Source organism: Arvicola amphibius, chromosome 5, assembly GCF_903992535.2.
Source record: "Arvicola amphibius chromosome 5, mArvAmp1.2, whole genome shotgun sequence".
NCBI lineage: Eukaryota > Metazoa > Chordata > Mammalia > Rodentia > Cricetidae > Arvicola > Arvicola amphibius.
In genome coordinates this window covers 3440707-3453236 of record NC_052051.1, presented here as the reverse complement: position 1 = coordinate 3453236, position 12530 = coordinate 3440707, and the positions used below count along the sequence as shown (strand labels likewise).

The 12530-nt window shown below is 49.9% G+C and overlaps 1 protein-coding gene across 2 annotated transcripts; it reads left to right on the top strand.

Annotated features, from left to right (window-relative positions):
* Positions 1-432: 432 nt before the first annotated feature.
* On the top strand, positions 433-9486 carry LOC119814864 (cadherin-like protein 26). 2 transcript variants are annotated; one of them, XR_005285470.1, is made up of 3 exons: positions 433-493; positions 3578-3652; positions 8946-9486. XR_005285470.1 is itself a non-coding variant. In XM_038330939.1 (2 exons), exons 1-2 carry the CDS (start codon positions 3948-3950, stop codon positions 9147-9149), a joined length of 342 nt encoding a protein of 113 aa, XP_038186867.1. In that variant the 5' UTR covers positions 3817-3947; the 3' UTR covers positions 9150-9486. The 2 variants fall into 2 exon arrangements, 1 of the variants encoding a protein (XP_038186867.1); XM_038330939.1 differs by lacking the exons at positions 433-493; positions 3578-3652 and adding an exon at positions 3817-4085.
* Positions 9487-12530: the final 3044 nt, after the last annotated feature.

The window sequence follows — 12530 nt, the reverse complement described above, 5'->3', positions numbered from 1 at the left end:
TGCTACCACGTGTAAACCTTTATGAGGGCTCTCTGCTGTGAGTGTCCCCATGTGGGTTCTCTGCGGTGAGTGTCCCAAGTGTGGACCTCTCTGCTGTGAGTGTCCCCATGTGGGCCTCTCTGTGGTGAGTGTCCCCATGTGGACTTTCTGCAGTGAGTGTCCCCATGTGGTCTCTCTACAGTGAGTGTCCCCCATGTGGGCTCTCTGCTGTGAGTGTCCCCGTGTGGGCTCTCTGTGGTGAGTGTCCCCATGTGGGCTCTTCTGTGGTGAGTGTCCCCGTGTGGGACTCTCTACAGTGAATGTCTGCACTGCAGTCCATAGGATTCTCCTCCCCTTCAGCAGTGAAGTGAGGGTCATCTCAAGGACTCCTAGTCTTGCATTTAACACTGTCCTCTGGTTTATGTGAAATCAAAATTCATTCTTCTTAAATTTAAGGGTCCATGGCATGTTTCTTTGGAGCCAAGAAGCATGAAGAAACCTATCTTCCACCCCGGTAGTATAGCCGTGCATGGTGCCATGAACATTACCTTCTTCAAAACTACTAAAATAGTTAGTTTGGGAGAGAAGAGTGGGTTCAAAATATAGTCAACACCCAACATACCTAGAATAGAATATGGACCATGGACTAGAAGTGGTTGACACAGGATGAAGGTGATGGCTCAACCTTAAGGTGCCCAGGCAAGCATAAAGGTCTGAGTGAGTGTGGGGAGGGTGGTGACAGGCACAACCTGAGGCTTACTGGCTTGTCGTCCTAGCCAAACTGATGATATTAAGGTTTACTGAGGGACTGTGCATCAAAAAATAGAAACTGGGGCCAGGGAGATGGCTCAGCAGAGAAAAGTGATTGCTGCCCAAAACTAACAATTACAGTTACATCCCAGGAATCTCTGGTAAATGGTAGGAGAGAATCAGCTCCAGCAAATTGTCCTCTGACCTCCACACACACTCTGTGGCCTAGATAGAACAATACTCACACAAAGGCTTGTACGCGCATGTGCACACATGCACACACACACACAAACACAAACAGAAAATTTGAAGATTAAAAAAAAGGTAGAATGGCCCCAACAATTGATACTAACTTCAAGCTTCTCACAAGCGTGCACACACATGTATGTACCAGAGACATGTATGGACCAATAGCCTTTGTTCACATACACAAAACAAGTAGCTAAACTGCGGTTTCTAAGGACGTGAAGACCCACGGCATCAGTCCTGCAAGTCCATTTTGGCTGCTGCATTGCTGCCATGCTCGCTCCAGCAGAAGTGTATCCTGCACTTGCCTTTGCAACTGACAGGTGTTGTTGAGACCTCGAGCTGCTGGAGATAGGGTGGATGGGAGAGACCACCCGTCTATGCCTGCTCTGAGCCCCTGTGGGAGCAGACGCCTTCTTTTCCCACTGAAATCCACCAAGCGTCCATTCTTAATAAGACAGATAAGTGGATGCTTTAAAGCCTTTCTCTGTGGGGTATCGACATAACTCACACTTTATTGACCAGAGGGATGGATTCAAATAATGATTCTCTTGAAACCAGATACCACAGAAACGTGGGTGCTGGGGGTGAAGTTGCAGAAATATACTTCCTAATAACCAATTCTTCTCTCATTGGAAATTGCCTTTTGAACATCAAGGAATGTTTGATATGTTCATGGATCATCCCAACTATCATCAGTATTTAAACAGCTTGGGTGTCGTCCTCTGGAAATTCTCTTTGATTCATTAGACATGGGGAAAAAAATCCTAATTCAAGTTTCATGAAAAAGCCAGTTGGTGTGGCATCCCAGACGGGGTTCAAGATGGTGAGGACCACCTTCTGTATAAATGGCAAAAGTAACCTTAGAGAACACCGCTGAAATGACCTGCACACACCTGAGATGAAATTAAACTTCTTTTTGTTGAAGTTCCTGTTGAGCCGTCACAGGCCTAGAGACACGGCCCGTGGCCAGTGGCTAAGAGCAGAGAGGTGCCGAGTCCAGGAGAGGGCACTGTCCTGGCTGCAGAGACTCTCCTGTAGCATGGTGTTAGGATGCTAAGTGACTCAAGGCAAAACCAGAATGAGACTTCTTTGGGAAGAAGCCACACTGACTTCTGACAAGATTAGAAAAGACACATGATAACCTGTGGTTCTATGTTATACAAAACCTGCATTCCTTCCCTTCTCTCTCTCTCTCTCTCTCTCTCTCTCTCTCTCTCTCTCTCTCTCTCTCTCTCTCTTTCTCTGTGTGTGTGCATGTGCACACATGCTCTTGTATGCACATGCCTGTGGACATCTATTGATGTCCAGAATCAACCTCTGTCACTTTTCTGCCTCACTCTTTTAAGACTGGGTCTTTCTGTCAACCCCGAGCTCACTGGCCTGGCTCTTCTCACTAGTCCCCTTGCTCTGGGGATGCCCTGTCTCTGCCCTTTGAAGCTATGAGTATGGGCAGGCTGCCTTCTCCACACAGAATTCACACAGGTTCTAGAGATTTGAACTCTCATTGCTTCCTCACTTGGCAAGTGCTTTAACCTCTGAGCCTTCCGTCCAGCCCCAGAGCTTGAGTCTGAAGGAATCTCCTCAGAGAAGCATGTGGGGTAAACTGAGGACACTAAGCAATGTTGCCATTCCAATCAAGTGCTCCCAGCCCTGAGAACAGGCAGGCAGTGTGCCCAGGACTGTGGCGGCAGCCCATGCTTTTGTCTCTGTTGTTTGGGTGTGTTTTAGTTCGATCAGCTTGGTGGCGGTGAGCATGCTACTAGCTGCTGTGTAATGCTCATCTGTAAGTGTCTGTGTACCGAGACAGTCTATCCAGGTTTTGTGGTATTAATCTGTGTGTTCATACACATGTATATATGTGTCATCGAGGGATAGTTAAAATTTGCCTGGGCATTATCATCTTTATGTATGGTCGTTTGGGGATTGGGGTTCTCAAAACTCAAGATAGAGATGGTCATAGGTCAACTAGCCATAGCATGTCTCAAGTCCTTTATAGGCACAATCCAGCAGCCACTTCTAGTTTACAGCCCCAGCAGCTTGCCTTGCCCTGTGGACATCCTCCATCTCCTGCCTTGCCCTTGTCCTTCCCCTCCTCAGTGCCCCCCCGCCGGGATCCCCTGCCCCACCCCCAGGAGGACCCATCAACCTCCCTCCTGCCTTGGGGCCTTTACTGCCCTTCCACCCAGAAAATGCCTGCCCTGTGGTGCTTCCATTCCCCCTCACGTTTCTCCTTGCCCTAAGAAGTCCTCCCTGGCTCCTGCTAGGTGAAAAGGCCTCTTCTCCCCTCTGTCATCCATGACGCTTCGTGTTTTCTGCCACTCTCAGGTACTAACCTAGCACATGCGTGGTATGAACAGAGTGTAAGTGTGTTTTGACAGCCTAATGTGTGGATTCCAGTTGCTTTTCCTGCGTACATGTTTCTAACCAGTGATGCTGCGTACAGGACCTCCTTCCTCTGGGCACACAGGGAAGTGTGAGCCCCTTGTCTTTGGCCTGGCTCTTCCTTGGTGTTGAACCTGTGCTAAGGGCAGGCCATACTGGTGCAGGGAGCTGTGTGGCCAGTGCTCCTCAAGCTAGAGGCTTCTGGTTCATTTTGCAGGTCTATCTGGATCCTTTGGTGCCCAGATGCCCCCTGCCGCTGATGGAGGGAAGGGTGATAGAGACCTGGAATCAGGTATGTTCTTTTTGTCCTTACACTGGCTGTAATCTCCCCCGCTCTTTCCTACCTTACTCCAAGTCCGACTGGGGTTGTTCTCTCCTAAACCACTGTAAGAGTCAACAAAGACTGCCGTAGCACAATTATGTCATAACCTGGTGGCTTAAACCACGGAAGTTTATTGCAAACTTCATCGGGACCTCTCATCCGAGGTGCTGGGACTCTGTCTTGTGAACCCTCATGGAGCTATGGATCTGGGATGTTCAACAGAGCCTCTGGACTTAGTTTATGAGATCTTGTCTTGTGAACCCCCATGATGCCCCTGGCACCTCCATCTCTGGTACCAGGGTGGACAAGGGACAGGGTTGCAGGGCACCGTGAGCCTGGACGGTGTTTAGATGTAGAGCCTCTGCCAGGGTCTCCCAGTGTTGGGGCCTTTGCACTTCACCAGGTAAGTCCTACATCTCTGTAGCTGCCATAGACTTTCTGCCTGTGAGGTATGCCGTGTGGACAGTGCATGGTGAGTGCTGGAATACACCACGAGTGGATCCACCAGGCTCCTGAGCGGGGGAGACTTTGTGTCCAGATCTGGGCTTGCAAGACCCTTTCTCAGGCCCTGATCACTGGGAGGAATATTGGGGAGCCGTTCTCTCTACTGCCCCTCTCCTTTTACATCCCTCTCCTCCCTCTCTCCCTCCCTCTCTTTCTGTCTCTGTCTCCTTCCCCCCCCCTCCTTCCTTCCTCTCTCCACCCCCTTCCCCCCCTCTCTCTGCAGACTAGAACTTCTATGACGGAACTCTATACCCTCAAAGAGTGCCAGATTTCCATCTCTGGTAAAATACCCGATAGAAAAAAACTCTGAGGGGACAGAGGGCTTATATTTTCTCTGCTTCAGAGGCTTCGGCCCATGTTGGCTGTCTCCCTTACTGTGAGCCTGTGGTTTGAACATCTCAGCAGTGGGGACACATTGGCACAGCCAAGGTGCCCAACTCAAGGCTGCCGTGAGTGGTACAGAATAACAGGGAGAGGCCAGGGCAAGAGAGAGCCTGGGATGACACAGCCCCAGTGGCCCACTTCCCCCAACCAGACCCTGCCTTCCATCATTCACTTTCCTTTGGTGAGGGCGGAGTTTTCAGGATCCAATCACAGCTCAGTAGCTCCACCCCTGCTCGTCACTTCAGTAGACTTTGAGTCCAAGAGGAATAATCAATGGAAGATGGATTTGTCACCAAAGCTCCAGGAGAAGGTGGGCCTGAAAACCAAGGCTCAGGGAAGCTACTACACATGGCAGAGCTGTGAAGGCAGAGCTGGGGCTAGACCACTGAATCATCCACCTATGTGGCAGTGCTTTGAAGGCAGAGCTGGGGCTAGACCACTGAATCATCTACCCATATGGCAGTGCTTTGAAGGCAGAGCTGGGGCTAGACCACTTGAGTCATCTACCCAGTGGCAGCACTGTGAAGGCAGAGCTGGGGCTAGACCACTGAGTATCACCCACGTGGCAGCACTGTGAAGGCAGAGCTGGGGCTAGACCACTGAGTTATCCACCCACGTGGCAGCGCTGTGAAGGCAGAGCTGGGGCTAGACCACTGTATCATCTACCCACGTGGCAGGGCTGTGAAGGCAGAGCAGTGACTGACCACTGTGTCATCCATGTTGTAGAGCTGAGGCTTGGCACAGGCCACCAACTCCCTCACCTTGTTGAGCTATGAAGGCAGAACTATGTCTGGGCATAGGTCACTGTCTCCTCCTGGTGACAGAGAAACAAGGAATTGATCTGGGGATAGACTATAGGCCACAGAGTCCAGGCTAACCCATCTGGCTATTGAGCGATATCAGCAAAGCCTGAGCTTCCTATCCATGAAGGATGCTGGCCAGTTCCACCCCATGGCCAGAGACTGTGCACTGATGAGGCCATGCACTACCACACACATCTCCTGGTGACCATGGCATTGGTGCCCATTTTCACATGTGCACACACCTAGCTGGGGTCACGTAGGCAGCTCAGACAGGGCACAGGTCCCATGTATCGAGGCAGGAAACGGTTCAGTTCCAGTAGAGAAGCTCCCTCCTCTTTGTGCCAACGAGACAAGCAGCTTAGTGCAGTACAGCTTAAGCCCTGAGTTCCATGGTGTGAGAAGAAAAGAAAGAAAGAAAAATCAAACACCCAGATGAGAAGAGTGGTTCTTTCCCTCCTGAGCCTTCAGACTTAGTTGGTGGTTTGTGATGAATTATTGATCTTAGGGGACTCTGGAATTGCTGAATCAGGGTGCAGAACCCTGCTGCTTGGCCGCCAGTCTTGGGGGTTTGAAGTTGAATTCTTGAGGCGCAGCCCCTGCTGCTGATTCTGTTTTGCTGTGTGCACACCAGGTTTGTCATGAATTATCTATTTAGCTTTGCCCAAAGGACGTGACTGGACTCCTAACATCTGGGCCAGGCTTGGGCATTCGCCTCTCGGCTGTGAGGGCTTCCTTTCCTCACCACTACCCAGGCACGGAGTGGATGGCAGCAGGGTGGAGGCCACAGCCCTCAGGTCACAGCTGCTGGTGTGTGGGATCCACTCCTGTTTGTGGGCACCAATTCCATGCACAGTGGGGGCTGGGTTTCCGCTCTCCTGTGACACAGGGAGGTAGAGAGCATCTCGCTGACAGGAGAGTGCACCAAATGCACATGCTGTTAGGAGGACACGGGCATGGCGTCCTCAAGGCTCCACAGCTTCACCTGTCCAGGCTCTGCCTCTGTGCTCCAACTGCTTTTGTCCTCCACACAGGTGTCTGGAGTCCCTTTTAAGATAACGACAGGTTAAGAAATCCCGCTAGATCCTTTCCCTCTATAACCGACTGGAGTGACTCATTTAAGATAGTACCATCCTAGAATCCAGTAAATAGACTGAAGTTCTTCTTGCACCCCTTCATCCCTTCATCATCTCTGCTATCTAGCCATCCCTCTCTCTTTGCTTTCCGTCCACCTGTCTGTCTGTCTGTCCGTCTGTCCAACCATCCCTCCATCTGCCCATTCTTCCATAATATATAATACATGTATACACACATCTCTCCAGTCATATCACCGTTTGTCTGTCCCTCCATCTTTACCTCTCTCCCTCCCTTCATCTCTCTATCACCCTTCTCTCTATTATCGATCCGTCCATAGCTCCAGCTGTCTGTCCACCTGCCCATCTGCCCACCTGCCCAGTAAACACATATTAAGTGACTCAAGGAAACAAAACCAGGCAATGCTGTCAAGAGGGACGTCTGGGCCCTGAACACTGAGCCAGAGCTTCCAGACAGGAGGTTGGCAGCCGAGACCCTCATTCATGGAGAAGAGCAGCAGAGGCCAGGAGGAGAGGGAGCCAGTGGCTCAACAAAGCTGAAACCCGAGGCAGGAAGGGTGGGCCTGTGCAGAGAGTCTTACAGATGGGGTAGGAAGATGGGTCTGGTCAGGTGGGAGAGCTGCCTTGCTTGGAATTTGACCGTCCCTAGGGACTTAGAGCTGATATTGAGGAGGCTTGAGGGAAATCCAGTTAGTCCCGGGAAATATGTCTGGTCCTATTCGGAGGGTGGGTGAGAGTATGGGAGTTGGAGAGACGGGGATGTGTGGAAAACAGGGGGAAGGAATGAGAGTAGCTGCCTCCTGTCAGCGCGACAACATGAAGATTGGGCTTCTTGCTCATATCACAGTTGAGCTGCAAGGAAGAAAATTTCTGGCATGCCATGCCTTGTGCAAGCCGGAAGCCTGTGGGAGGCCTTCCCCTTCCTGAATGGAGATGGGGGACTGGACAGAGAGGGGGTAGATGGAGTCTAAAAAACGTTTTTAAGAAAAGGAAATTTCCAAACGGGATAAAAGGCCAGGCATCTCTGATCCATGTGTGATCCTATCAACAGGAGGAACCCAAGACATGTGACCAGAAGAGAGGTCATGGGAGGCTCTGTGGCCCGGTGACTATTCCTGATGCCTATGATTCATGGGTCATGCTCAGCCACTGTGTCTATCTGGGTGCCCTCAGGTGCCCAGTGTGAACGCAGTTGATTTAATCAGTTCCTAGTATTATCTGCTCTGGTGAAAAGAGGGAGAAAGGGGCCCTAGGCAGTGGCCAAGGCATTGGAGAAGAGGGGATAGAGCCATTGTGTGGAAGAGTGACAGGTGGGGACACAGTGGGCAATGAAAGAATCTCATACACTATTGCATTGTTGGGGGTGGCATGGTGTGGTGTGAGCCAAGCGACAGCTTCAGGTGCTCAGGGCTCCACAGCCTTCCCAGGAAGGCCTCACCCACTTGCTATGACTCACTGTATGTTTTAGCTAACTTTAGTTGTATTGTGAGCTAATCAACAGTATTCATGAAATTATGTAGTTCGCGAAAGTAGCTACATGCAGAGGAAAATGGGTCCCAGCATCTTCTAGGACCATCTGATATGGTCTGTCTGTTGACCAAATTCCTGTGAAGACCCAGCCAGAAAATACTTTAGGACTTGCTGGTCGAGTCCAACATCTCCACTCTGCCACTGTATTGACTTGGGCACTTGGTTGTGTTACACCAAAATCTTTATTAAACAGCGGTTGGGATGGGTTTGTCCCCAGAATTGCCATGTGCCAGCTCCTGTGACATGATGTGGAGAAGGTTGTTGGAAGGCAAGAGGAGGCACTCGTGGGGATGTCTAGTGTGACATCTGTGTGTTTGGTCATGTGGAGCTGCCCAGGGAAGGTGAGGTGGAGATTTTGGCCCTGGCTGTGATGACAGGGAGTTGTCCCAGACTGAGAGCTAATCACCTGTTACCTTTTAGGGAGTGAGTGATACCATGGCTTGTGCATGTGGGGAAGTCAGAACATGGTAGGAGTGGACAGGATATTTATGGGAACACTGAGTGGAGATCACCCTTCCATGGAGACAGTAAAGGGTGGGCAGAAGGGAAGGACATTTGTGAGTTAGGAAGGGTCCCCAAACATAAAACATGGTACATGTGAAAAAAGAAAGAACACTGACCCAAGTGAAGATCCAGAAGAGCTGTTAAGTAGGAAGTGTCCTGGGTATGGGAGGTTGAGGACTGTGCCAAGGATGAGTGCCAGGGAGCAGGAATGGGTGAGATGTCCTCAGGGGCGGGGGCTATCCGTACCTAGGAGGGTCACCATCATAGTTGGAATAGTAATGAGGAAGGCAGTAGCTTCCACTTCAGCTTGGCCACCACAGCTGAGTCTGTAAGGCTGAGGCCTTTCTCCCACCAGCAGCCAGAGGATTTCCTCAAATCTATCTAGAGGATACTGGTGCTGTCTGGGAGCCCATGCAGTGATTGTCTCCTTCTCTGCCTTCTCCACAGAAACTCCACGCTATTGATGTTCTGGATGGCGACACTGGCTACCCACCCCATGCCTACAGAGAGGAGGGAGAGTGTGAAGGAGCTGAGACCCTCAGCTCTCTGACCTTCTTGGAGGAGGACCTCTCTCCCGAGTTGCTGGACTACTTGAGCTTAAAATCTACTCCACCTGATGCCATGTGTTCTGCATCAAGAGTTCCTTCCTAAAAGCATGTGGAGGGCATGACTTGGGAGGATGGGTACTCTTCATGGACCCCCTCCTTTATTCTTAATGGCTTCCTAGTTCACTTGACCATCACTTGGGAGCCATCTGGGGGATGTATCTCTGGCATGCCAGTGGGGATGATCTTGCTTTCACTGAGATTGGAAGGGACGTCCACTGTGGGTGACACCATTCCTTGGCTGGGATGTAGAGGAAGCTGAGTGTCAGCATGCATCACTCTGTGCTTGCTTGTTGTGAATAGTCTTGTGACCGTCGCCTTGACTTCCTGCCACGATGGGCTGTACCCTTGCACAGTGAGCCGGAATAAACCCTTTCCTTTAAGCCAGTTTTGTCAGAGTGTTTTATCACAGTGAGAGGGGAGGATGTAAGACATGGCCCTAGCCTGAGGCTCAGCCATGAATCCAAACTCAGTGTCTGGAAACAAAGCCGAACGGTGGGCTGCGTGCTTTATAAATCTAATTTGTCCCATTGTCTTGAAAGACGTAAATCAAATCATGTGTTCTTTGCTTCTGCTGGTGACCCATCTCTGATGGAGAGTGAAATTACAACCCATGGGTCACCTGGCTGTTTGCTGAGAAGTAGGAAATTCTGGGGGGGGGGAATGGAAATGGGTTTTTAAAAGATTATTTACGTTTCTGTGATTGTCATTCTGCTTCCTTTTAAGTGGAGAAAGCTAATAAACGGGAAGAGTTTTAGAGAGTGTGTGTAATGAGTACTTTCGGTGATTTTGAAAAAGATAACAGTCCTTTCCTCGCTTTGATTAGCCAGCTATGTCATTTTGAGAAAAATAATTAAGCTTAAAATCATATAAACAGAACATGCTTTGAGAATCTGAGGCACACCATGATTTAACTTCTTGCTATTAGTATGGTGAAAGAATTTAGAAACTTTGAAGGAATACGTTCTGGTTAGATTTCTGTTTAAACAGGACCGTAGCCTCTTACAGGATCTCATTGTCCACTTAGTGTTCATGTGAACTGTATGGCAGAAGGGGGTGGGGGGGATAGGGCAGGGCAGGAACAGTATTTTAAAACTATTCACAAGGACATGTGCCCTTTTCAAAGTCTGAGCAGGTGTAAATATTGACTCCACACAGCTGCCCTCTAACCTAAACATATGCAAGATGGCACGTGCACCTATGCACACACATCATACCTGCACACATAAAATACTTTTTTAAAAGAAAAAAATTGGGGGGGGGTCTGAGTTACGGGCTAGGGTTGGTAAATCGTCGTCAGATCTTTCTAGACCTAAGCCAAGAGAAAGAAAATGACCACCATGGAGAATCTGGCCCCTTGTCTGTTCTTGTAAATAAAGATTTATCAACACTCAGCCACACCCGTGGTGCCAGGCTGCTCTGGGCTCTGACAGCAAAGTTTCATAGCTACCACAGACACATCCAAGACCAGCAAATCCCAATATGCAGCCCTGGCTTCCAGGCTTTTCTGAGGAAGCCTAGCTTGGCACCTTCCCTTCAGCATTCTTCCTGGAACTCCCAACACACAGCAAACACTCTGATGCTTTGTGCCTTGTGCTAGGAACACACCACCAGATGCTCCTGAGAGGTCTGAGTACGTGTGTCTCTGCTGCTGCTTCATCTCACTTCCCCATGGTCTTGTGGTACACATTTGCAAATTCTTGCCTTGTAAGATGCTCTCCAGCACATTGTTTCCAAAAGTAATAAAATACTCATGCGATATTCATGAATGCAGATTCAGCAATTAACAAGAAGAGCAAAGCCTTACATTGTGTAGATATTTAATTAGACATTTGTTAACGCTGATCTTGCCAACATTTTTAGGTATTTGTAAGACAATTCCTCATATCTCCCATGCCACCAGCTCATAATGGCCATTTTCCCAGGCGCAGACCTTGGGGTTCTGACATCCAGCCCTGTTGGTGTCTTCACGGAAATTTCAGAAGTGTGCCTCAAGCCCAGCTCAGATGCCAGTTGGATACTGTCCTCTTCCTCTGCTGCTGTCTGTGGGAGACATTCCTGGATGTCATCTGGCTGGTTCTTTCCACAGGTTCATGTTCAAACATGAACAGAGGAGCCTGAGTTCCATCCCCAGTGCCCCAAAGCAAATCCTAAAACAATGGAAGCTGTCTGCACCCTTGAGATGGTCCCTACTGGCGACGCCAGCACCGGGAGGTTTAGTTGAAAATCACCCACCTCCAGTGAAAATCCATCTCCTCATGCAAGAAGCTCCTTGCTGGTGGCAATGGAGTGTAAAATAAGGCAACAGTGGTAAATAGTTTCAGGAGAGCAGGCTTTTATTAGGAACCTTAGCTTCCGAATGACTTGCTAATCCAAAGTCAGCTGCAGTCACTGAAGTTAAAAATTCAGCCCATGCCTCATTAAATTAAATTAATTTATTTATTTGTGCACGCAGTAACAGCCTAGGTTGTTGAACTCCCAGCTCAGGTGTATGCTCTGTGGACCTTTAGGATGGCTACATGCAGGAGACCTTGCCATTGGAAAGCGTTCCTTTTCCTGGCATAGCAAGCCTGCAATTCCAGCCCTGGAAGGGGGGGACTATGAAAGCAGGAAGAGAGGACAATGAGAGCAGGAAGGGAGGACTATGAGAGCAGGAAGGGAGGACTATGGGAGCAGGGAGGGAGGACTATGGGAGCAGGAGGGGAGGACTATGAGAGCAGGAGGGGGGACTATGAGAGCAGGAGGGGAGGACTATGATAACAGGAAGGGAGAACTATGGGAGCAGGAAGGGAGGACTATGGGAACAGGAAGGGAGGACTATGGGAACAGGAAGGGAGAACTATGGGAGCAGGAAGGGAGGACTATTAGAGCAGGAAGGGAGGACTATGAGAGCAGGGGAGAGGACTATGAGAGCAGGAAGGGAGGACTATGGGAGCAGGAAGGGAGGACAATGGGAGCAGGAAGGGAGGATTATGGGAGCAGGAGGGGAGGACTATGGGAGCAGGAAGGGAGGACTATGGGAGCAGGAAGGGAGGATTATGGGAGCAGGAGGGGAGGCCTATGGGAGCAGGAGGGGAGGACTATGAGAGCAGGGGGGAGGACTATGAGAGCAGGAAGGGAGGACTATGAGAGCAGGAGGGGAGGATTATGAGAGCAGGGGGAGGACTATGAGAGCAGGAAGGGAGAACTATGGAAGCAGGAGGGGAGGATTATGAGAGCAGGGGGAGGACTATGAGAGCAGGAAGGGAGGATTATGAGAGCAGGAAGGGAGGACTATGGGAACAGGAAGGGGGGACTCTGAGAGCCTGGGCTGCAGAGTGAGAGCCTATCCAGAACACAAATGAGCAACTATGCAAGCAAACGTGCACACATGCAAACAAAAACCCTCACTATGCTTTCCCTATTGACCAGGGAGACATCATTTATG